The sequence below is a fragment of the Lytechinus variegatus genome, chromosome 3, assembly GCF_018143015.1.
Source record: "Lytechinus variegatus isolate NC3 chromosome 3, Lvar_3.0, whole genome shotgun sequence".
Taxonomy (NCBI): domain Eukaryota; kingdom Metazoa; phylum Echinodermata; class Echinoidea; order Temnopleuroida; family Toxopneustidae; genus Lytechinus; species Lytechinus variegatus.
This window is the reverse complement of record NC_054742.1, coordinates 2013834-2040379: the sequence shown is the minus strand read 5'-3', so window position 1 is coordinate 2040379 and position 26546 is coordinate 2013834. Positions and strand designations below refer to the sequence as shown.

At 35.0% G+C, this 26546-nt stretch overlaps 1 protein-coding gene across 2 annotated transcripts; it reads right to left on the bottom strand.

Annotated features, from left to right (window-relative positions):
* Window positions 1-3411: 3411 nt before the first annotated feature.
* Window positions 3412-26419, bottom strand: LOC121409963 (TBC1 domain family member 25-like). 2 transcript variants are annotated; one of them, XR_005969253.1, is made up of 5 exons: window positions 26239-26419; window positions 10140-10249; window positions 7912-8063; window positions 4968-6913; window positions 3412-4251 (listed from the first exon to the last, which is right to left on the bottom strand). XR_005969253.1 is itself a non-coding variant. In XM_041601755.1 (4 exons), exons 1-4 carry the CDS (start codon window positions 26317-26319, stop codon window positions 5019-5021), a joined length of 2238 nt encoding a protein of 745 aa, XP_041457689.1. In that variant the 5' UTR covers window positions 26320-26419; the 3' UTR covers window positions 3412-5018. The 2 variants fall into 2 exon arrangements, 1 of the variants encoding a protein (XP_041457689.1); XM_041601755.1 differs by having other exon boundaries at window positions 3412-6913.
* Between the last annotated feature and the right edge of the window lie 127 nt (window positions 26420-26546).

Genomic DNA, 26546 nt, shown 5'->3' with positions numbered 1-26546 from the left:
AATACAAATAAGTGAATATATATCTATTCAAAATATCATGCTGCATGTTTTGCATAATCAAAATATTAAGTACATTTCATTCAATTATGTATAGAATGTAAATTAACATAAAGGAAAGCAAACAAGGAAATTCAAAATACATATCAAAAGATTATTGAAGAATTCTCAATACACCATCTCAAATGATTAATTTTTAGGCACAAAATTTCCCATTTCATGCACTGATTGTACACACTTGAGAATTAAAATTTCAAAACAATGATTTTGATCACATCCTTTCATTCACACTTAATAAAATGAAAAGAAAAAAGGGTGTGGTATTTGTATAGTGTACATATCCACCTTATAAGGTACTCAAGGCATTCCTATATTACCCTGGCTAAGATACTTATCGCTTTTATTTATGACTCAACATGTATTGTACACATTTAACATCAACATACACTGAACAACCGTGCTGTCTTAAAAGGGGCTCAAGAAAACAAATTGCTAGAAAAGATACGCAATCCATCATCCCCAATGCCCTACCCTCCAAAATAAAGAGGAAAATAACTTGTACAAGACACGGAAGAAAAAAATATACATATACTTTTAAATGTGAACATATGAATATTAAATATACTCATTAATATCTAGAAAGTAAATTTCAATAAATCCCCATGGTTATTATATGCTCATTTACATTTCAAAAATCAAATATAACCTATAGCTAGATATGGATGTGGTCAAGGTGACTACCTTAATGCCATTAAAACTCTAAATATGGTTGACGATATTACTGGCAAGTAGAAGCAATCAATGGCAATGATTTTTTAAACAAAGCTTGTTTTCAAAAATTATTTGGGCCATTAAGCTAACATTCAATCATGATTCAAATTATATGGGAAAAAACTAAACAAAAATAATGTTGATATTGTAAAACATAAGCCGACTCCAAGAAAAGGCGTTTAACTTTAACTGATAGGTTTTAGTTAACCCTTTGGCCTAATTCAACACATGTGTATTACATCTGCGTTTCATAAAATCAAAATGATAATTCCAAATAATTTTATGTGTGAGTGTCAACCAAGTACAAAATGATTACTATTCTAATAATGATTCAAATAGCATCAAATAAAAACTGGGGGTTTCTTGTTGTTGGGGAAGGGATCAAACTAGAATGAACCCCACTCAGTAAGTTTGAATTCTAATTGAAAATCATTCTCTTTCAACTATCCATCCCATCAACCAAAATTTTCAATTGAAATTCACTTTTTATATTACTGTGTGTAAATGCATCTATTGACTATTTTGGAATTAAACACACTATGATAATATGCATAAGAATGAACATCTGTGATTGCATTAGGTGTGTCAGCTCAACAGGGACAGATTACCAAAGCAATGGAATGTAGATCAATAAAGGGACATCCGATTGTGTTTTAATCAGAATAGATAACAGTACTGTAAAATAATTTTTCATAGTAATCAGCACTGACATTCTCACATTTATAATCTGCACATAGACTCTATGGAGCAAATCATGATAAATCTTTAGTAAGATATGTCTTACCAAGTTCAATAGACAATAATGCAATTGCACTGGCAATACCAATAATGCTTTTTCGTGTTGCATTTTTAAATTGCATTTTCTATGCTTATAATTCAGATATATATATTCTACAAAAACAAACTAATAAAACACATTTAGATAAACTACATTTTGCAAAAAAAGATTGTTAACCATATTTGCTATTAAAGACTATAATTCGAATAGGAGTTCTCTAATATGCTAGCAATGTAATTAATCTATACACGCCCATATATCAAATGAAATAATCCCAAATATACACACAAAAACACAAGAATATCATTTAAGTTTATATATTAAACTAAGATTGTTTTAAAAACACAAAATCCCAACTTCTTTAAAAACTTTCTTTTCATAAATATCTGTAATGGTATATGAAATAAGACAGTTTTGTGATGAATGCTAGCTTGCTACACATTTTTCCAGCTTTATACACTGTATGATATGGCAGTAGATATTTCAGAACAAAAATTGTTCAGATATCTACATGTAGGCAAATGTCATACATGAAGAGGTGCCACAGTTCATGTGACTACGCGAAAAGCTATTTGCATTTAAGTTAACGATAATGAATTTGTAAAATTAATAAAACAAATTGAGGATTAACTTATGTAGCAATTTATCAAGAGAATATTACAATATATACAGCATTGCAATATAATACTACATGTATTTGCTTCTTAACAAAATAAATAATTCTTAATAGTACTTATACAGTATAAAAAGAAGAAAAAAACAAGTACTGTAACTTTAACTGTCCAGAGTACTGGAGTTAAATCCAGGTAGTATTATATCTGTTTCTAACTTAACAAGGATGCTAGAAAAATATTCAGAAGAATCTAATGAAATAAACTAAATTATAAAGATATGCATCTAGATATATTTCAAAGAGAGAGATTACTAATGATTACTTATAGCACAGTCATTGTGAAATTGTGATGTCTTTTGTATTGTGCAGATTGTATTGCTTGCAAGAGGGATTTCATTGTTAAGTGCAGCTATTAATTTCAAAGTATGAAATTTCTTTTTGTTTTCAAGGCATCCCAAATAACACATTTTCCTTTCACAAACCTTCTTTTAACAGGGCTCGCAAACATTAAGCGGGAAAATTGTTAATACGACTTGTGAACGAAAAGCGACTCCCACAAACAATTCACAAAGCTTCCGAAACTTAAGCACCTTTTTGTCTTATGACCTTAAAATGTTGGACTTCACAAATTGCATCCTTAGCAAAATATTTGTGAGCCCTATGAAAATCAGTCTTGAAGGAAACTGTAGAAGTGAGATTCAGCTTAAAAACACAATAAAGAAAAAATATCTTCTTATACCTTCATCCCACTTTTTATGGTGCACATGTGTATGTATACATAGACATAGGGATATTGGAAAATTATATCAAGCTAGGTAATAGAACTTTCATAAAGTCATTGGCAGTATCAAGATGTAAGATGTACACAAACATTTCTTATACATACAACATAATGGCATATCAATGTTTTTTGACAGGAAGAATATGTATCATGGTCTGGGGAAAATTAATACATTCTTACTTTTGGTTCATTTCAAATAGCACTCGTATTGAACTGCTGGTGCTCTTTTGAAACTAACAAGTATTATTATAGGTTTTGAAAAACTACACAAAAAGTTATACAAAGCAATAATCACTTGTTTTGCCTCTCAAATCTGGGCATCTTTACCTTGAAATGGGAATTGCCTTTCTAAACTATTACATCATAATGTGGAGCTCATCCAGCATCAAAGTTAACGCAATTTTCAATTTCAGCCCAGTTGACACTGTAGTGAATTATATTGGTGACATAAATTGAGGAAACAGAATTGAAATTGATGAAGAAATGACAGAGAAGCATTTTTGTGATTTATGAATAAATTTTGTATAAATTAGCATAATTTTCTAGTAAAAATGTCTAAATTCTGTGAAGAAACTTGGTGAACCTCATGTAGCTCTCAAATGTAAAAAAAACCCACTAAATTCTGTGTATAAGTTTTGAATCCTCCACCTAGTGCTATCATAAAAGTAAACAAAAATGAAATCAAATTTAAAATGACAAAGAAGAAGCATTTTGAAACTGTGGACAGATGACAGACGCCACGGCAGAAATATCTTCATTTCTTAGCACGAACCATATAAAGTAAAAGTTGTGACATGGTAAAAAAATATCCTACCATCATTACTCATCAGTCATCATCAAAATAGAATGAGAAAAGAAACTGATATCTCTATTAAACAAGAAAGGAAAGTGAATACTTGGGATCTGAAGGCAAATGAAAATCCTGAAAATAAAAATTAAAAGCAAGTCAAAGGCAACAACATACATAGCAGCTAGAATCACAGTGTGAGCTAATGGACTGACTTCCAACTCATCCCTCCTTCGTAACTTCCACTGGCTTCCAATTGACAAGTGAATTTGCCTGAAGATCCTCCTCTTCACCTATAAGTCTCTGTCTGGTTCGTCATATCTTTCTGAACTCATCAACACCTACACTCCTTCCCGTGCTCTGAGGTCACAGAATAAGCATCTTCTTCAGGTTCCTTGTTTTAAGACACAGTACTACAGCCATAGCACCTTCACCTCAATGCTGCAACCCTCTGTAACTCTCTCCCACTTGTCATCCGGACTGCATCCACTATCCAGACCTTTAAGACTGCACTAAAAACATACCTGTTTAAGAATTGATTATATATTTGCTTTATAGATTTTATTTACACTGTACTTATAAAAGTCAGAATTTGGTATATGTCGAGAATTAAGTTATTGTATCATAAGATATGCTTTACCATAAATTGTATGGTTTTATGCCATGCTGTATAATTATTGAATTATATAATCCTATTGTAATTTATTCTCTTCAATGACCATATTGCATATCATTAGTTGAGATTTTTAATTCATGTATATGTGAAGTGCATAGAGACTTTGTGTATTATGCACTATAGAAATGCAATTTCATTTGTGTTTTGTGCACTATGCAGAAGTAAATTAATTAGCAAAGTAGATCTTGACAGCATGAAAAGAATATTTCATAACAGAATATATTTTGAGATAACAACACAGTATAAATGACAATGGCTTTTAACATTCACGAAAAATACAACAGATATTAGCAATGTCCCACATTATGTATTGAATAAGCTGGTCCAATAATTACATTTTTAAATCACACGTCCAATAATTGCAGGTACAAATGCACATAGTCATGACACATACAGTACATACATATACTTGAATGGAAGTCAACCTCATTACTTTACTGTTTATGTTTACTACAGTTGTTACTGCACAAATTTCAATTAAAATGCCTGCATGACATGCTTCTTCATACATGCATATTCATAAATGTGACCTTTAATAATAAAAACAAAAGGGAATAAACTTACATTAACAATAAACAATTTCTAGGCAGTTTGGATGCGGCTTTATTGATTACATTAACAAGAGCCTTGGATTGTTGCAGCGGCAGAGCCATTAAGACCTGACATACCACTTGGTCCATCCTTCCCAGCTGCTTTGGTCCCTACAACCTGAACCTGTGGCCTAGCCGCCTCAGATTGTAGATACTCCAAGTACAAGGCTCTAGCATGATGCAATACCTTGCTCAGGTGATGCTTGCGTACCATCCTATCAAACAGCATGGCCATTTCATTATAGTCCATTTTATTGGCCATGATCCTGCGACTGTGACCAAGAAGCAATGCAGCACAGACAAACATCATGAAGGGGTTCCCTCCACCAAAGTCTTGAGGAGGGGGCAAGCCTCTGTACAGGCTACGGGAGGGGGAAGATGGAGACTGACGGGGGAATTTTAGTGGTGACATGGGGTGGGGTCTCTGGGGAGATTTGGGAGGAGACTTCGGTAAGGAATTTAGGAGAGGAGAGGTTTCACTTCCAGGAGAGGTCATATCATCACTTGATTTCTGATAGAATGCTAGGCTAGTTGGATGGCTCTTTGCATTGTTGTTGGGTTTGCTTTCTTCACCCTGTCCTCTATGATTTGATATCCCTTCATTAGTATTTCTCCCAGATAGGTCTTCCTTTTCAATAGAAATATGCAACTCAGTTCTATACTTTTTGACTTTCGATGATTTAGATTTCTTTTCTGCAGGCTCCAATTTGGTAGCACATGATTCTTTTTCTTCGCACTGTTCTTCGTTCTTGTTACTATCTGCTTCCTCGTCATCTACTTCCCTGAGTGTTTCACTCACCCTGCTTGGATCTTCCTCTTTCAACTGTTCTTTGGAATTGCTGTCAGCATGTGATACAGACTGTGGGGTTTTGTTCAAACTGCTCTGACTGCCTAGACTGTCCCTAGATGAGCTCCTGAGACGTGAGAAGCGGAAGCGGACCCTGTCAATTGCATATGCTGAAGGGGAATTCCCAGTGATCGGTCCATTTAGTGTAACACCATCAGTTGGGGGATCTGGAGGGAGGGAACTCCACATAATCTCCAACATCCTCAATGCATCCTGGAATGCAAACTCTCTCTTCAGCTCCAAAAGTAGCCACCTGTAACAGAAATAGAGATCATCTGCATTCTGTTCTTTGAGGTAATCATAAAAGTCAGGAGCCAAACAGCGAATGAGTTCTGTAAGGTGCAAAAACTTGATGGACATGGCATGTCCGTCAGGCATAAAATTACCTTTAAGACGTTTCATCAAACTGCAAAAGCAAATGTAGGCCTGAGCTTCATCATTCATTACATAGAGAATGGGTGAAGCCAGGTCACTCATACCTTGGCAGTATGATACATCAGGATGTGCCAGTGAGTAGGTTGTCAAGACATTGAACAACTTAATACCATTTGGGTTTTCATCCCCGCCAGAATAGAACTTCTCAAGACGATCAGTCCGTAGAACATCCTTACGCACCATGTTCTTAATATTTTTGAAGTCCTCTCTGGGGTCGTTTTGAAGTCTGTCTCTCAACCGCTCATATTCTCTTGATTTGGTTCGAATGTAGTCTAGCCTCTCATTTCCAGTCATACCCTCGGGATAGATATTCAAGAGATGGCGCCAGACTACCTTGCGCAGGGATGATTCAACACCTCCCTGGTACACCCTAATACGTAGCTCCTGTGGTCTCTCAAGACGTCCAAGTGGATCCAAGAATGACCAGAACTCCTGATCATCCAGAGGTCTCATTGGCATTTCATACTTTTCCCCTTCCATTGAATCATCATTGGTTGTGAAGATTTTCTGAAACCTATTGAAGGTCTTCCCAACTTGATCCATAAAAGCGCCGACTAGTGGTACAGAATGGCTGCGATCATGGGAATTGTGAAGAGGTGCTTCCATTCCTGTTATCACATCCCAGTCCTCCAAGAGTCCTGAAAAAAGAAAGTTGGAAAAAATATAAATCATGATAATTCCAACTTTTAATCTACAACAGAACTTCAGGACAGTCCTTAACCTGTTCAGCCCAACTCTAAAAAAAAGGGCTAAGGTCTACAGAAAATGTGCATTATGACCTAAGTATATGAGTAGCAAGTTACAATAGCTTTCTTAGAAAGAAAAAATAATTCAGCATAAACCACAAGGCATTTAGAATGATTTTTTTTTTCAACAAAGCCAGATTTAAGTGGAACTTATGTGAAGCATCAGGTCTATTTCAACATACTAATATCTCTTTTAGTTTGTTATAAATGCCTCAAAAAAAGTTCTCCAACTCAAGGGAACTACCAAGAATGGAACTGATATTATTGGAAAGCTCCATTATTTTTTCATTACAATGAGGTGATATCTGTTGTGAATTTGTAATCATGGAATGTGTTCTTACAGTGAAAACTAGGGCAAAGTCAGAAGTGAAATTTTGCCAGATGCATTGTAGCCAGTCTTGATTTCTTTTAAATGTGCAATGTGTTTTAAAATTTGCCAAGGTGATTTTGTTTTCCTTGAAATGTTCAGAAATGTTTAAGATGAAACCAACATCTCAAACTTGTTAAAATGACAGGGTTCAACATCATTCATTATGTCAATGAAAATACACAATGAGATGACTTTCACGCATCAGCCCATCAATATCATTCAAATTCAGTCCATCCTCGAATTCACTGCTGAAAACTCTGAATTTAGCAACATTTCTTTTGTTTAATACACTGAGCACTGCAAATTTTTCAACCCTGCACATTCTCATGGCTAATGGCACATCAATGTAAAAAACAGGGAAAAATAATGCCTTCTAATAAATTATATCACAGTGAAACAATAAGTAATTATTCCCCTCAGACTTTAAGTTGCAGAACTTGTTTAGGGGTTTATAATATTCATTTATTATTTTGACTGTGCCTGAAGTGAGATTTAAGAACACAACTAGCAGATGGCATACCTGGACCATCAAATGGTTTAGCATCCACTTTAAGCCTAAGGCATGGGTCTGAAGCTCCACAGATAGCAGCATCTAAATCCCAATCAGACAACATGGATAGATAGACCTCCTGACCTCTGTCATCATGTGACAGGTAGCTGATGGTAAAACCTCTGAGGGGTTGAACAAAAAAATCAAAGTAAATAATGAAATAATTTAAAGCCTCATCACTATTAGATTACTTTTATTCCTGTGACTTTGAATATTTTCTTTCATTTGTAAGTGAATACAAAACCATGGGGGCACTTCACAAAGATTTAAAGTATGATTTAGAGACGCACTTAAACACTGACGCGTACATGATATGCAATGAGTGATCTTGTTAATTGATATGCAGTAGTGCGCGTCCTCATGGCATGATCTGACCAATGCGGTCAAGCCTTTTATACTGAACGCAACTAGGCACTTAAGTAAAACTCGTACTAAAACTTAAAAAGTACAAGTCGTACTAAAACCTCCCCATGACAACCAAACTCATATACTTTTCATCATACTTTACGATTAACCATAAATATGTCTTATACAAGCCTCTTAATTTATCTTTCTTGGATCATAAAGGTTTAAACAATTGGTAAGGCAGAACCATTATCTATAATGAAAATAAGTCTGCAAAATAGTTACACAATTGAACTGGATTTAGTGTGCAAGTACTGTATGTTTTCAAACCTGTATTAAAATGTTTAACAAATGGTTTGAAATTAACAAGAATTTGACCAACAGATATTTGCCATACAAGTGGCAACAGCATTAGACTTACATGTACATGTAGTCCATACTGCTTTAAACATTCCCACATAGATCAAATTAATAATGATAAAAAAAAAATCCATGACATTCCTGAACCCAATACTTTCAATGATGGGACATTGTTTAATTCTCCAATGACAATATGACATTTTTTAATTCTAGTAATAAGAGCAATGTTAGTTCATGTAAACAACCCTAAATAACAAGGCAATTGAGAATTTTGATTTTCTGGGAGGACATACTGGTAATAATCAAATTCTTTTCCTGTTTAATTAATAGATTATCTGATTGTACATGTATTTATTACAGTCTATACAATGAAAACTTGGCTTGGAGTTTACACAGTATGTATTGATATGAATCTGAACAGCAAGTCCCATCTAATATTCAATAGATAGAACTTGCTAGAAGATGCCTAACACATTTGATTTTTGATCAAGTACACAATGCTGAAGCTTTAGATAGTGCTCAATCCCATTTTCTTTTTATATGTAGGCTACATGTAGGTCTTGTTGTAGCATAGGGGTTAAAGGTACTTGAAGTTCACACTTTGAGTGGCTTCAAGAAGAGGTTTCACGTCAAAGGAAAAGCATATTGATTTTAGGGTGCTGTCATGGCTTCATAAACATAGTGTAGGTACATGTATATCCCTGCAATTTATTATCGCAAACAGATGTTTAGTTCAAAATACTTAGAACGTACAAATTAAAAAAAAAACAATGACAACAAAACATACAATCAAAGAATTTACATAAAATGGGTAACATACATGTAACTTGTCTAAAATAAATAGAAAATACAGTATGGTATTACTACTAAATTTCTCATTACAAGATTCTCCATATATTCTTGCACGTGTTTAAAAATCAATGATCACAGCTTTGAGAAATGCATATCGGTACATACCACCCCCCAAAAAAAATTTAATCTGGAAAAAAGATGGATTCTTGATTATGCACCTCCAACATTGCCATATCCGTTCAATATTTCAAACTTAAAAATTGTCAAAAACCTGGAAATATCATCTGGGGCAGTAACACAAAGATTTAATCGATAGATGAAATGGCCTACCAAGATCATCGTTGCATGCGCATTTTGCTCAGAAGCCTGACAGCATCATTCTTTCAAATTAGCAATAAATCGCTAAATTTTGTGTTACGGGACCCAGATCGTCATTCGTCAGTACCACATACATGTGTATTAACAAAGTCTCTGATTATCAACTGGATCTGTAAGTCATAACAAGTATATGACTTTTGACCTAAATCACATCAGATTCAAACATAGTAATGAACAAATGAAAGATTGAATTTTACATATTGAATGGAATAGTTAGAGCAAGAACAAGCTAATTTCATATATGAATAAAAAATTTACAAATTGGTTTTGGCTTTGGATATAATTTTTTAGATAAAAATTTATGCTAAATATTCATCACTTACATCTTTAGTTGGAATGCTTGTACAAGGAGAAGCTGTAGCATGTCAAAGCTGGTGATTTCAGGATCTATACTGAAGCTCTTATACTCAGGTTGCAACAGGCCCGAACATTTCTATTTGGAAAAGAGAAAGAAAGAGAGAGAAAGTCATTAATTTCTGTGTCAGTTTTACATTGCATAGTATGTCATATATTTGGAAATTCTGTGGCACAGGGTCATACAGGATTACAGGGTTCATTGATGCAAGCAATAAGCTCACTTATTGGCCGCTACCTCTTAGGTAGCGATTCTGATTCGGAAACAATGGTTAAAATAAGAAATCCAAATCTGGGGCGGTATTCTGAAAACGTTCTTATCTTAATTTTGTTCTTATCTACGTCACGTTCTCAAATTGGTATTCTGAAAACGTTCTTATCTTTTTCTTATCTTTCGTTCTTATCTTTGTTCTTATCTTGCTTTCCATCCAATGCTGAGCGCGTAAATTTATAATTCGCGCATATGATACAAAAGCGCGCTAAAAGATAAGAACAAAATGAAGATAAGTGGTATTCTGAAAACGTTCTTATCTTTTTTCTTTCTTATCTCTTTGCGATATTTATGATAATATTTAAGATAGCTAGAGTGTTATCACATCTCACGATGTCCGCGTTCTTTCTTGCTGAAAATCGATGGCCACTGGTGGTAACAAGTATTCTTCCAACCCATACTTTCATTCTACCTTTTTTTGCCTGTCTCATTTTTCTATCCCTTTTTTTTTTCTTTCTTTCTTTATTTCATTTATTTATTTTCGCTTTTTCTTCCTTTCTCTCTGTCTTTTTTTTTTTCTTTCTTTCATTCTTCATTTTGTTTTATTCTTTTGAATCTTTAACCTCTTCCTTATTTTTCTTTTGCGTTATTTTATCTATACTTTCTTTTCTTTTTTATTGAATATATTTCCGTTAAAACAAATAACAATACATGAATATAAAATGATACATGTGAATTGATAAATGAAAAACGGGAGGATGGGCCTACACAGCAGCATCAATCCCACGATTGGGAGGGGTCCTTTCTTTTTTATTTTCCCTTTATGATTTTTTTCCTTTTTTCTTTACTAAGTTTTTTTTTCTTTCCCCTTTTTTCTCTTTCTTTCTGTTTTTCTTTTCCTTTCATCCTTCACTTTATGTATTTTTTAAAATCTTTTTATTTCTTCATTCTTTTTCTATCTTTCATCCATTCTTTCCTCTTTATACATATTTTTTTATTTATTCATTTTATTTGTTCCTTTTTTCTTTCTTTCCTCCTTCCCTTAATTTTCAATTTTTTTCCCTTCATTATTAGGTGGTCTGTCTTTGACAGATCACCTCTTAATTTCGTCAGAATTTTCTTTTTATTTATTTTTAATGACCACATATTTGTCGCCAAGATATCTCAAATTTGACATTGTCAATTTCATTGAATTTCATGTCATCAATTGGATCTGTCATGGAAACGCCAAAATAAGCTTTTCAAGGTCAAAAGGTCATGATGACGTCATCTAGACGCCATTTTGTAAAATCACATTATCAATCATATCTCATTATCAATTATCAAAAAGTAACAATATTTACATCACATCAATTTCAGGTCAAGGGTCATCAGGTCATGTCATCAAAGGTCACCTGGAGGTAATGCGCGCGTCAAAATTTAAAAATGCTCAAAATCACTTTTTTACCAAAGGAGAGTACGTTTCAGGTCATTTTACGCATTTCAAAATTTTGCGCGCGCGTTTTCCTCGCGTAACACCTTAACACAGTGCAAAACACAATTTTTTTTACATCATTGCATTGATAATATAATTCTGAGCAATTTGATACCCAATTAAGCTCTCTATGACCAATAATAACGAAATTAACACCTGTTAAAGTTTGCAGCACGTGTGCGCGCGAGCTCTCACTATATGCCATATATGGGCAAAAACATGCCTATTGTAAATTCACTGTAGCTCTTTAAATAGTCCATTGACCCCCAATTTTTTTTTCATATATCGATAGAGTATGAGTTGTAGATTTTATTTCATGTCATCAATGTGCCTAAATTATATCATGACGTCATCAAAATGGCGGCTAACTAAAAATTTCATTTTTTCAAAAATGACGTCATTGAATTTATGCAAATTTGGTTGTAACTTCTCGAATATAGATCGTTTTTCGCCCAGATTTCGATATGTTGTAGTTTAGAATGTATTCTTTCTCCTTACTAAACATGAATTTTCGTTTTGAGAAACGCATCATTGCGTAAAACAGCGATGAAAAGAGGCATGTCATTTTTCCTCATTTTGCGTGTAATCTCTACGGGACATGACTTTTTCCCAAAACTAGATTCGACATTCCTCTATTTCGTGAGCCATATCTCCATTGTTTCTTTTCAGTTTTCACTGAGCTTTTAATATGTTGTAGCGAGATTCTAAGCTTTCGCAAGTGTGCCCTCCATTTTTTGATCAGATGCCGGGATCATGCCCATTTTTCACTTGCAAAATTGGAATTGTAATTCTCAAAATTGCTTGCTTGTATCTCTATGGGGTATATCGTGGCTCAATGGATAACGCATTTGACTTGTTTTCTCGAGGGCAGAGGTTTGAGTCCTGGGGTAAACAAGATGATTTTTTTTCCCATTTTTTTTTCTTTTTACCACCTCGTACATGATCCTTTATGATAATTTAAAGGTACAAAAGTTAAAATTTAGCAAGATAAAACAGATAATGATTACTTTTTTAATCACATGTATTGTCATACATCAAAGAGACTCTTTTACAGTGCTTTATCATCTCCCGTCTTTCACAAGTATTCTATCCATAATCAACATTCAGTTGTCATCATGAAGATCACATTGATCTGCATGAACATGGTAATAGTGATCATGATGGCAATAATAAAGACAGACCACCTAATTCGTCCGCATGACGAATTAAAATCTAGTTTTTTTTCTGTTTTCTTTCTCTTATAATTTCTTTCATTTTATTTTTGGGGTTCTTTTTTTTTCTTTTTTTGGGCTCCTTCATTTGCTCTTTCTTTCATTCTTTTTATTTCTGCTTTATGACACTAAATGTGTGCCTTCTTTCTGACTACTTTCTTCTTTATTCTAATTTACTTTTTTGCTCATTCTCATTTCGTTCGTTCTTTAGCTACTCTTTCTTCTATTAATTTCTACAAATCGTTTTATTTATTCTTTCCATTAATCTTTCTTCGTTTCTTTTCATTCATTCTTCATGCCTTTTTATTTTCCCCTTCTGTTTTTTTTCCTTCTTTGAATTTACCTTTCTTTTTATGTTTATTTAGTTTTCAATTTTGCTTTAATTTTCCTTTAATCTTTTATCTTCTCTCTCTTATCTCTTTCTTTATTTCTTTGTTTCATTTTCCCCTTTTCCCTCTTCCTTCACTTTTTACATATTTTGTTCCTTCTTTTTTTTAACTTTCTTTCATTCGCTTTTTCTAACTTTTTTTTAATTCTTTATTCCTTCATTTTATCCTTTTGAATCTTTTTAATTTGTCCTTTTTTGTTTTTTTCCTTTAAGTTTCTTTCCTTTTCCTTCTTTATTTTTCCTTCAATTTTTTATTCCCCTTTTTATATATCATTGATTATCATTCTATTTATCCCTCCTTTTTCTTTCTTGTATTCTTTCCTTTTTGATTTCTTTTGATTTTTTTTAAATTTTCTTTTAAGTTCTTTTTGCTTGCTTCCTTTCGTTTACCTTTTCTTTCTTTCATTGTTTTTTGCTTTGATCCTTTTGTTTTTTAAATTTCTGCTACCTACTTACTTTCTTTCTTCCTGTTTTATTCTTATTCGTAACTGCTTTCTTCACCTTTTTTCTTTACTTTCTTTCTTTACTTTGTGCACGTGTCTCGAAATAATAATCAGTCATTGCGTATAAAATGCCTATTTCGCGCAATGCGCCAGAAACAGTGTACGTGCAGCGCCCATGATGTTCTCTTCACAAATAAGGAACGCTTCTATTGGTTAAACTGCCAATATAAAGCGCATTTTGATTGGTAATATCTTAACAAGTGGAATGCCTCTGGCCGTCTCACCTGCATCACGCGGTTCAATATAGCAGCAGTGCTGACTTTGAATACTACTCTAACTCGCACAAGATGTTCAGTGATACATGGTTACTCTTATGTCCACTTTTTATGAACTAGACCAATAAACTTACAGAGATATGATGGTTATTCAACAAAAAACCCCAACATGGCCAAAGTTCATTGACCTTACATGACCTTTGACCTTGATCATGTGACCTGAAACTCGCACAGGATGTTCAGTGATACTTGATTACTCTTATGTACAAGTTTCATGAATCAGATCCATAAACTTTCAAAGTTTTGATGGTAATTCAACTGATACACCCAATTCGGCCAAAGTTCATTGACCTTTGACCTTGGTCATGTGACCTGAAATGCGCACAGGATGTTCAGTGATATTTGATTACTCATATGTCCAAGTTTAATGAACTAGACTAATAAAGTTTCAAAGTTATGATGGTAATTCAACAGATACCCCTGATTCGGCCAAAGTTCATTGACCCTAAATGACCTTTGACCTTAATCATTAGGCCTGAAACTTGCACAAAATATTCAGTGATGCTTGATTACTATTATGTTCAAGTTTCATGAATCAGATCCATAAACTTTCAAAGTTATGATGGGAATTCAACAGATATCCCCAATTCGGCCAAAGTTCATTGACCCTAAATGACCTTTGACCTTGGTCATGTGATGTGAAACTCAGGCAGGATGTTCAGTGATACTTGATTAACCTTATGTCCAAGTTTCATGAACTAGGTCCATATATTTTCTAAGTTATGATGACATTTCAAAAACTTAACCTCAGGTTAAGATTTCAATGTTGATTCCTCCAACATGGTCTAAGTTCATTGACCCTAAATGACCTTTGACCTTGGTCATATGACATGAAACTTTAATAGGATGTTCAGTAATACTTGATTAACCTTATGGCCAAGTTTCATGAACTAGGTCCATATACTTTCTAAGTTATGATGTCATTTCAAAAACTTAACCTCAGGTTAAGATTTGATGTTGACGCCGCCGCCGCCGTCGGAAAAGCGGCGCCTATAGTCTCACTCTGCTTCGCAGGTGAGACAAAAATGGGCGTGTTGAAGATAAGAAGGAGGCAGTCCTTACAGAGATAAGAACGCGTTAAGAAGATTTTCAGAATACCGATTTGCAATGATTTTAGCGTCTTCTTATCTCATTGAGATAAGAACAAAGATAAGAACGTTTTCAGAATACCACCCCAGGTTCCTAAAGGCCCTGTGACTGGGCTCGAAATCCTCACACTCACTGGGCTTTTTGCAAAGTCTTTTTTCAAGTCGGTATGAACAAACTGGTATATACATGTAATTCCACTTTCCAAGCCAAAATCGAAAGTTTTTTTCAAATATGTAAGTTCAAAACAAGATTGCTGCATCCTTTCTTATTTTCACTCAAACCGTGACATCGTTCTCACTGCCCTCCTAAAACTAGTTTACTGGATATAGTTTAATGGAAAATAGTTTAACATGTAATGAAAATGGTCATAGCGATCTTGGAAGCAATTTTTACACTGGTTCAAAAAACCACCTTGCGATGCAGTTTTGAAGATCGCTTTGCCTCGCTAAACTGGTTTTAGTGTGAGGACACAACCTTTCTTCAGGAAGCGATCTTTGCACATTTTGGGCACGCTACTCCACACAACAGGTGTGGAATGCCTATGCTGCAGTTTCGATATTCGCGTGAAACTTGTCCATGTAGCTTACAGTAGTAAGCATTCTATCAACCAATTTGTCAATTTACAGTAATTTTTTGCTTCAGATGGGGTCTTTTTCTCTTTTAATAATAACATTAATTAGTACAAAAGGCATATCAGACTTTGCAAATTTGCACCAGGGTGCGAAAACTATGGTACATGTACAAATGATTTCTGGATTGCAATTGTACATACACTGAAATTCAATACACGGAAATGAGTAATGGGTTAATTACACTGGATTTTTTTTAAATATCAATACCTAACTCTCTTTTATGCTGAAGTATTGTCAAATTGTTTACCTCTGTAAATTTATGCATTTCAGCTTTTTAGCTGCAGTATGTGTACGACTTTGCTTGAAATAAATAAATAAACCAAGAAATAAAATGAAATGAATGAGTCTAATCTCATGCATGCACTGTCTTTATAGAAAATTCCAGACAATATTTGATTGATTTGTGATGATCTATGGATGGAGGCCAAATTTCTCACTTTTACCGACAAAGTCCTACATGTAGCCGATGTAGGCCTACTGTGGGCAAAAAAATACTTGATACATGTACTTTGATGAAAATCTTATTTTTCTATTATTTCCACTTGTCAAGTGTGAATCAGAAATATGTGCATTTTAAACAGGTTGATATATCATTCCTGAGACAAAACTGGCATACTTATACATGTACAATTTTCTACCACTATAACTTGTGAGTCATCAGTAGTATAAACAATAAAGTAATCACACATTCCATCAGGTGTTTGTACATGTAATGTAAAGCCTTGATGGCATTAAATGGCTTACATTCTGTAACAAAATTGCATTGATAGTTGTGAATTCCAACTTGCATGTATGGCTGCCTGTGTATGTACATTAAGAAAAATATATCACTGGCCTTTCATGTAAACATGAATGTAATGAGTTCATTTCAAATTTTATTCATTTTTATTCCACGTCTTTCAAACAATCAAATTAAACTTGAATTGTAGTCCAATAAAGTGGATTTTGAAATTCTTCAAAGATATTTTTCATTGCCTGACCTCAAAAATCTGAAGCCAAGGAAAAAGAGTTGGAGCAGTAATTATATGGTTGACAGTTGCTGGAAAAAAAAAAACAAAATAGTGGAGTGCTTCTGGCAGTCTCGCCTACATTACACGATTCAATGTTACAGCAGTGCTGACTTTGAAAATTACTATATCATAAAAAAAACACCATTCATATAATATTCTACTACGTTCATTGACCCTAAATGACCTTTGACCTTGGTCATGTGATCTAAAATTTGCACAGAATGTTTAGTAATACTTCACTACCCTTATGTGCAAGTATCATGAACTAGGTCCATATACTTTCTAAATGACATTTCAAAAACTTAAAACCTTGGGTGAAGGTTTCAATATTGATTCCCCCAACATTGTCCAAGTTCATTGAAATGACCTTTGACCATGGTCAAGTGACCTGAAACCCAGGCAGGATGTTCATTACCTTTATTTGCTAATTTCATACACTAGGTCCATTAATACCGTGTTTACACATTGACTCGGCTCGGGTGTTGAATCCGCGAGCCGGGTTGAACACTGCGAAGAAGGGATCAGAGATCGCGTTTATACGTACATATAAAAAGGCGAGTTCAACACGGCTCGCGGATCTCGAACGGAAGAAGAATTATGACGTCGCAAATTAAACGCGGGAAATTCACCGCCGGAATCGAATCTTGTCCGTGCGAACAACAACAATGCCAAAAGTGAAAGCGCGTGCAGTGACCTGGTCAAGAGAGTTCGACACGGCTTTCTGTTTACACACGAAAAAATTGCCGAGTCTGACTCGGCTCGCGGGTTGAAACCTACGATTTTGGCAGATCAAAAAAGCCGTGTTCGACACGGCTCGCGGATCACACTGATCGCGTTTACACAGCATAAAATTGCCGTGTTGAGCACGGCTCGCGTGTCGAACCCCCGAGCCGTGTCACTGTGTAAACACGGTAATACTTTCTTAGTTTAATATGATGTCATTTTAAAAACTAAAACTTAGGTTAAGATTTGATGTCAAAGGTCTGCTCTGCTATGCAGGGGAGACTAAATGATTTGATCTCAAATAATATGAATCATATAGAACTGTCAAAACATTGTATGTGCAGCTATTGCATGCTCACTGTAAGTATTAAGTTGTCTCACCATGTTTTAGTATACATTTAGAATTCAAATGGTGCACAGATGTGAGCGCACTGGTAAGCTTTGTGAGCACAAGGCAACTACAAAACTGTTTAGATAGGTTTCCATACGTGTAGATAGCATACTCACTAGTCCTACCGATGCACAAAAAAACCTGTGTATCATATGTTTTACATATACTTTATAGGCCTGTGCACGAATCGTTGATCTCCCAGGGCAGTAGATCAGGTCGTAGCTGGCATTTAACCAGCACAATACTATATTAATTCCGCCCAGCCTAAGAATATTATTTGTATTTACAGCTCTCCTTTTGCATCCTTTACTTGATTACCGTACAACTACATGTACTTCATCTTTGGGTCTTTGCAAAGTAACAATTTTGACATAAACAGCACAACATTAACATGCGTGATGACTCACAATATTTTTGCACCATTAGCTTGTTTACGACTGATATCGTTTTGATTATCGATATCGTTCATGTAGACCAGTAAAAATTTGTGCATATCTTTCAATCAATTAGATTGCACAGATTTTCTCAAGACATCCATTCTATAAAAATTGTTTCTGAGCTACGTTGCACACCATCAGAAAAGGTTTTAATGTATTTACCCCATTTATTTTCAACCCTTGACCATGTTTAATCAAAATAAATCAGTCAACACTCCTGACACTTACATGTACATGTATGGCAACAGGCTATACCATTAACATCTTTCTATGTACTGATGAATTGCTTTGCAAATTTGACCTTCAGTTGTGAAAATTCAGGACTAAATTATAATTTCCATCCCTTTATAGACAGCTAAATTTCTGAGGCTTTGTATGCACCTGCAGATAAAAAGGAGGGATTTTTAATTATTTTACACCATTCAAGGTCACACTATCGACTTGAAATTAATACATGTGGAGGCTGTCATAAACTAGAATACATGTAGGTCTGTGAGTGGCAATATATAGAGATTAGAAGGGAAGGATAGTAACTAGTACTGTTTACTATTCAGCTTTGTTATTTTCTGACTCTATATTTAATATTCAAACCTCTTTAAAATACCTCTTTAAAATCCCTCTTATAGAAGTCTTATCATGGTTGAAAAATTACGGGCTTCCTGTTGTTATAGAGCCTTGTGTTTAATCAGATAAAAGCTCTTTAAATACCTCTTAATTTCTTTTCTTGTTTAATTTTTAGGAACTACCTGTATTCATTTTATATTGAAACTATAAGAACAATGAATATAAACATTCTATCATCAGAAAAGAACGAATTGCTAACTCCTTTTGCAATGACTATATTGCAACAATAAGTGTACACTGTTTGACAAAGTACAACAGTTTCATTAAATTACTGCCAATGCTTGAATATAGATTTCAGGAACAAAATAGAATAAAAGCTTTGACAATTATTATCTCATCGTGGTTCATAGAATTAATTTATGATTATTTTCATATCAAATCAAATGTCTGGCAATACAAATCTAAATTTATCTTATCAATTTTACATATGCTTATTCAAGCCTATCTCACATAATTAACACATGTGCAATTATTCTTAAAGCATGTCTAAAACTTTGGTAACTAGGGGTCAGTAATGTGAAATACAGGTATACTTAAAGGGGAAGTTCACCCTGACAAAAAGTTTAATGTAAAAATAGCAGAAAAAATAATAAAAATAATTACCGAAGGTTTGAGAAAAATTCATCAAATAATTAAAAAGTTATTAGAATTTCAATTATTTGATTTGTGACGTCACATGCGAGCAGCATTCCTACATAGCGAATGGTAAAAAATCTATGAAATGTCATTTTCTCAGAAAATTGAAAATGGTTTTCACTGTAACTTTTGTCTCAATAGACAAATCATTTCACACCCGATCATGAAAAGAAAACAAAATTAAGTCATAAGGAACCATACAAAATTTGAAATTTATACATTTTATATTACATAACACATGGGGCAGCTGCTCGTTTATGACGTCACAAATCCAAAATTTTGAACTCTAATAACTTTCTCACTCTTTAACGGATTTTCCTCAAACCTTCACCAATATTTTTTACTATTTTTTCTGCTATTTTTACAACAAAGTTTTCTTCAAGTGACATCGCTACTCGTTGCGTATTGGTTTTCTATGTAAACGGAATTGTCAATTTTTCTTGTACACAAAGTCTATGGGGAAACGGAATTTCCGTTTTCAGACATGCTGAAACGGAATTTGAGATTTTCTGAAACGGAAAAGGCAATTTTTAGAAACGGAAAATCACTGTCCCTACATATCATTTGACCTTTTGACCCCTAGGTGAACTTTGACCCCATCATTATAATGAGATCACATAAGGTATTACCCAAGGCTTGTGTGCACCAAGTATGAAGATAATTGATGCAGAAATAAAGTAATCAGAGCAAGTTGACAACTGACTAATAGACCAACTAGTAGTACTCTATTACAGACAGATTATATGACATCTACATCAGGGTAGGAATTAATTTTTTTGGGGGGGCTACTTTTTTCACATTGGAGCTACCACTGAATATCTTGGGGCTATTTTCTAATTCATGGGGCTACTTTTTTTTTATCGCATATCAGCAATTACCTTTTGACATTACGAGACCCACTGTGACGCCTAATAGCTCAGAACATTTTTTTTAGCTACAGGCCTTACAATAATCAACAGTGATTCCACCAGAGTCACCTTCAGCTTCACACACTTCAGATTTGAGCCAATCGAGACACCAAGACTTTATTGGCTTATTCAAACATTTAAGAAATCAGATTTAATTAAATGTTTAAGTGTGTTTTGACACCCTCACTCCACATCCCCTTTACAACCGAACACACATATGGGCTTATTTATTTTTCATCTTTAATGAACCATGAACAATGAACCCCCCCCCCACAAAAAAAGGTCTAAATAAAATTAATGAATAAAACAGATATATAAAGGATAGAGGGAGAGATGGAGAAAGAGAGAATTCAGATCAAATAATAAATTTATTTTTTTTTTTAATAATTTTTTTTTCATGGTTAGAATCATGGGTGTGGGTGTTTGTGTGTGATTGTGACTATGGGGTGCACTTGGATTGCATATAAATTATGTTAAAGAAATGAAATCAATATCTTACTCAGTCTATTCAAATTCCAACACATAGCCACAGGCTATGTACACAGTAGGGGAAGGCGGGGTAAGTTGTGACAGTTTTTGCTTTTTGCATGTTAGAATTGATATGATTAATAATCTTGTCGAAATAAGTACCTTGCCTTGAAATTTAATTCTTCTGAAATATATTCCACCTATATATAACTTTCTATCCCCACACTGAAAGTCATCGTGACCTTTGAAAAAAACGATGTCAAATGGCTCAACTTGCCCCATATATGGGGTAAGTTTGAGCCACCTTCTGGGGTAAGTTGAGCCACAAAAACTATGTACAAAATGTATGAGGGGAGAACCAGCATGTCAATTTTTTGTTTAAAGTCTTTTCACTTGCTAATTCTCTATAAATACTAACATTCTTTAAAAGGAAAAGAGCAGTCATGTAAATTTGCTCTTTTCAGCCAGCATTTCAATCGATTTTTATGTTTTTTTTGTTTTTTAAGATACATTACCATAGGAATTACCATGGCTCAACTTGCCCCATGCTGTTTGGCTCAACTTACCCCAGTCCGAACTTAGTGCGATAATTTTGTATCCACACATTTATCATGCATCCATCATATAAAAGACTATGACAAGAATGAAGATTCATACCTGGACTAATGATGTTGTTATCATGTCTTTTTTATACTTAAAGACGTTTGTGTTTATAAAGCACTTATCTATTTCACACTCTTTTACTTTTTTGACTGAAATTCACATTTTTCCCTCTAAAAAAATACTTTTTGTTTCAAAGTTGAAAACAATGTGAAGGGGTTAGGGGTTATGCTATGGGTCATCAATACATGACACCACCACAATGTCGGACTCATTCATTATTGGCCTGGGGCTGGTGGCTCAACTTGCCCCTATGCTCAACTTACCCCGCCTTCCCCTACATGTATTGTACGTTCATGTACCTTAAGTTTTTCACAAGTTATTTTGAAAACGCAGATCTCCACAGAAAATGCCTTTCATTCTGGGAGAGTCTAAATTCGGTGAAAATGTATGCATCAATAACTTAAATATTAATCACAATGAAGAAATCATAAAGTTTTTTGACAGTTTTCAAAAATTAACATGAAATCCTTAACTCTATCTGAAACAGAAAATCACCATCACTTAGGCAAGTACTGATAGAATTCTCACCCAGAACATGAGCTCAAACTGGCTAGCTAACAGCATGCAAGTACCACGCTCAAGTGCACGGCGTCCTCCTAAATGTTTTTTTAGATTGAGCCTTGTTTGATGATTTATTGTCTGATATTTACCCCTCTTCAAGAAAGAAATTAAAAAGTTAAAATTCACAACTGTAAGCGAAGTGATTTTGGATTATTAAGGCTCCGTTTTGACAAGCAAAGACAGCGACTGTGAGGATAAAAGACTCACACATCGTATGTGCTGTGAACAGGGATTTATTTCCTGAGCAATTCGAATTACTATATCACAGAATTGTGATATCCCAATGTGGAAATGTGTGCATTAAGTATTGCACATGGTGAAGTATGGAAAAACCATGGTATTGAAAAAGAGACGCACTTGGCAATTTGAAACTGTGCTTATCGTAAATTGAAAGTTACTTGATTTTAGCTTTCCAGATATTTAAATTTATACATGTACGATATGGCTTCGCTGCTTATCCATCTCGCACTCCGACTCGACGATGTCGATCGCCAGCTGATCGCTTTAGCCTTTACAATTCTGTGCATGCATAGTACACATACCGTAAGATGCATGTGGTCTCGTTACCAGCTGTGCAGTCTAATCGTGCACGCGTACATATACATAAGCCATGCGGCAAGTGCGTCAACAATTCTTAAAAAGCCTGTGCTAAAGACTATGCGTACTCCGCATCCCATATTGCATCGCGCGTTTATTTACAGTCGCGAAGCTTCCGGTGTTACGGAAGGCTTGGATATTGCATCGACCGTTCAACCTATAACTGGCAATTAAGGGCGATATAAAAGATGCGCTTGCTCCGCCGCCGGAGAACGTAATTGTGTGAAGTATTTTTTACATTGTCGATGGTATTTTATTGGAGAGACTCTAAAATAAATAGTCGCCCCAAAGCATTGCGTTTTGAGAATTTTTAGGGGCGATTTGGGCTGTCATGGGGGCGAAATTGCCCGTCGCCCCCATGTAATTCCGACGCTGATCTACATGTACATGTAGATACATTGTTGATCCTTGTCATTTGATTGGTTGTTTGACATCGATCATTCAGCCCATTTTACAATGACATCATCAACAGTGCAATTTTTGATCCATTCATTGTAAAATTTCGGATCCATATGATTTTGTCCATTGCACTTGCACACCGAGACAGCATGCAGGCACCACACAGAACAACTCATGTTTGAAGTGCACGTTGTATGTATACACCATAATCAGCAGGCCGAGCTCGCACCGCACGACTATATTTTGCATCAAAATTCATAAATTTCATATGAAGAAGAATCCATTTTTAGATGTCATAACATGTAAACCAAATAATGACTGTTGTTTTCATTCAGGTAATGGACAGAATACTTCATTCGGTGAAAGATGAAATGAATGATTCATTTAAGGAGGCGTAGCCGAGTTGAATGGATCAGTTCATCTTTCACCTCATGAAGTATTCTGTCCATTGCACTCATGAAAATTCATTATTTGTATACATGTACTAACATACCAGCAGTAAAAGTGACCAAGAGGCCATATTCTGAAAATTATCTGAAAATACAATGTATTCTTGTATCTTCATACTTACAATAAACTCTGTATTCTGAAAATTCTTGTAACTTTCAATGAGCGTGTTACAAGTAATGTCTATCTCAGACTTTGTAAACATTGATTTAAAGTACCATGCCAGTTACCCAAATAGTTTGTCTTGGTCATGTATCTTTTATTGTACAGAGTTATGCAGTGCTGTAGGCTAATTAGCATATTCCCAAGAATCCCAAAACTCAATATTAGGCTTTGTACAAGTTTTAAATTCTGATCCCTATTAATACTAGGATGATTCAATAGTTTTCGTGCAAGGGTTTTGTTATTAGCAGGTGAATGCCATAGCTGGGTAGATTGGCTTTTAAATTGAAATTCTGGTACGGGTAGCCAGAAGGCTCATGGAGATTCGTGTCATATCACTGACGTGCTTAATCTCCATGGAGCCAGGGACAAGATGCCATTGCTCTACGCACACCAAGTATTTTGGAGACAATAATGTTGCTTCAAAATAATTGTTTTCTTTAGGGTTTTGAGCCCAAACTTACAGAGATGCCAAGTTCAAAAAAATGTTATGCGTGAGATTTTCATGACTCGACGTCTCTGTGCGCGCGCGGCCAGTACTTACACTCGTACGTTGCGAAAAGGCGCGCGCATGAGAAATGGGCTTCAAAACTATACGATGCAAGCACGCGATTCATCGTATACATCACGTACATAGAGTTAAATATATAACTCTATGATCACGTACTAGCTGTGCGCTGACGTGCACTCTCGATTCGTCTCGCGTGCCGGGCTGGACGCGAAGGCGGTCGGCCAGTCGTATAATCTGGCGAATAATGCTACTTTTTCTCTTTTTTTCTGTCGGGCCCCGATGCGTGAGAAAAATGGGTGCTTTGCGTGAGATCGTGAGACGGACCCTGAATGCGTGAGACTTGGTAGCTCTGAACTTACGTAAATGGGCTACAATATCATTTTAATCCTGTTGGCCAAAAAAGTTATATTCTTAACTAATATTACTCATATAATGAATGAAAATATTAAAAGTAGACAAGCGTTTACTCAGTCTGTTATTGTCACCATCTTGCCATCTTTGTTATCATAGCCTAGCTACAAGAAGCTCATTATCATGAGCAGTGTTAACTTAGATTTTTTAAAATACTTGTAGTTGTATGGGCCGATAAATATCATGAATCTTATCTTAAAATTTATTACATTTATTGGCCCAATAGTATACCATAAATCCGTCTGTATAGCCTACTGACCCTGTCATGGAGAGGTGTAAACGTTATGAGGACCAAAAATCAGAAAATATTAAAAGTTTCTTTAAGAAAATTAAAAACTCTTCCGAAACAGTGGATAAATCTGTCTAGAGCCTATGATGGGGTGACTATAATTTGCGCTTGCGCATATTTAAAAAAATCATCATAACGCGTGACGTTGATTTTCAATCAAAAATTTCTCAGTTCACACGAAATTAATAAAAATCATTTTTAAACACCAGACACAACAAGGTGAGATCCCAAAGTCAAATTCGCTTGACAGAATTATAAAGTAGGTCAAGGGTTTCGCTGGTATCGTGATCTAAAAATTCCATGGCGATCGGCTGAAAAAGTGTCAAAAAAAAGTTTTGTAAAGCTTTAGAAACGAAATCAAGCAGATGCAGACAAAGGAAGGATAATTATATCAGATGGAGGTTAAAATGCCATAAATTCGGTTGGTATCACATTTTACTTACGAATTTGGAGACCTCTGCTTGCAAGCTGACAATAGTTGATACTTGTTGAGAAGTTCAGATTTTCTCGGAGCAGACACAAAAGAAAAGGTAACAAAATTTGCCGATGTTTTGCCCATAATTTCACAAATTGAGTCCTTCCCTTTGAGAAAATGAGTAGCCTAAGTAATTTTATGTCGCTTTTTCTGTTGGTGATATTGGATTCTCGAGATATTCAAATTTCAACCCTGTGCACAAGAATTACCGCAAGCAAGGACGTCACTCAAAGTCAAAGTACTTCAGTGTTGGCTGTTGCATTGTGGAAAGTCTTGATGTATAATTTTTTTATAAACTTTAATGATGCATGTATTAAAGTGAGAACAGCAGAAAAAATTCTAACCTAGGCCTAACTAAGCCGAATTACGAACTTATCATTCTGGAAAGAAAACGACGTCATCGCCATCGGCTATGCAAAGAATAAGTAACATACATGTAGCTATCGGCCTAGGGAAAACAAAACACACTTGTAATCGTATGCCTGGGACTACCGGTACTTCATACCACACACAGGCCTATTTATTTTGCCTGATGCTTCTCTACCGTCTGTCATAGGAAAGAAGACAACTTACCATAACTTGCACTCTGATTGCATCTCGTCTGCGGGTTCCTGTTTTACCACTTATTCCTGCCATTTTTGCGACGACGTTCATTTTAGATAGATTATTTCACAAAGGAGATAGATTCGACTCACATTTTGATTTTAATATCCCGAACCGTCATCGATGACGATTTCCGATGCAAAGTGCAAACGAGATCGATGCGTGCATCATGCATGCTGTATACATATGTAGTATGCCACGTCGTTTACTTGTACCTAGGCTAGCTCGGTATAGCTCAGCCAAGGAGATCTCCTTGGCTCAGCGAAATTAAACGTAGG

Coding starts and splice junctions, on each gene's coding strand:
- LOC121409963 (XM_041601755.1), bottom strand. CDS start 26,319: ATGAACGTCGTCGCAAAAATGGCAGGAATAAGTGGTAAAACAGGAACC. Junction 10,250..26,238: donor CAATCAGAGTGCAAGTTATG/GTAAGTTGTCTT, acceptor TTTTCCAAATAG/AAATGTTCGGGCCTGTTGCA. Junction 6,914..7,911: donor TAAACCATTTGATGGTCCAG/GTATGCCATCTG, acceptor TTCTTTTTTCAG/GACTCTTGGAGGACTGGGAT.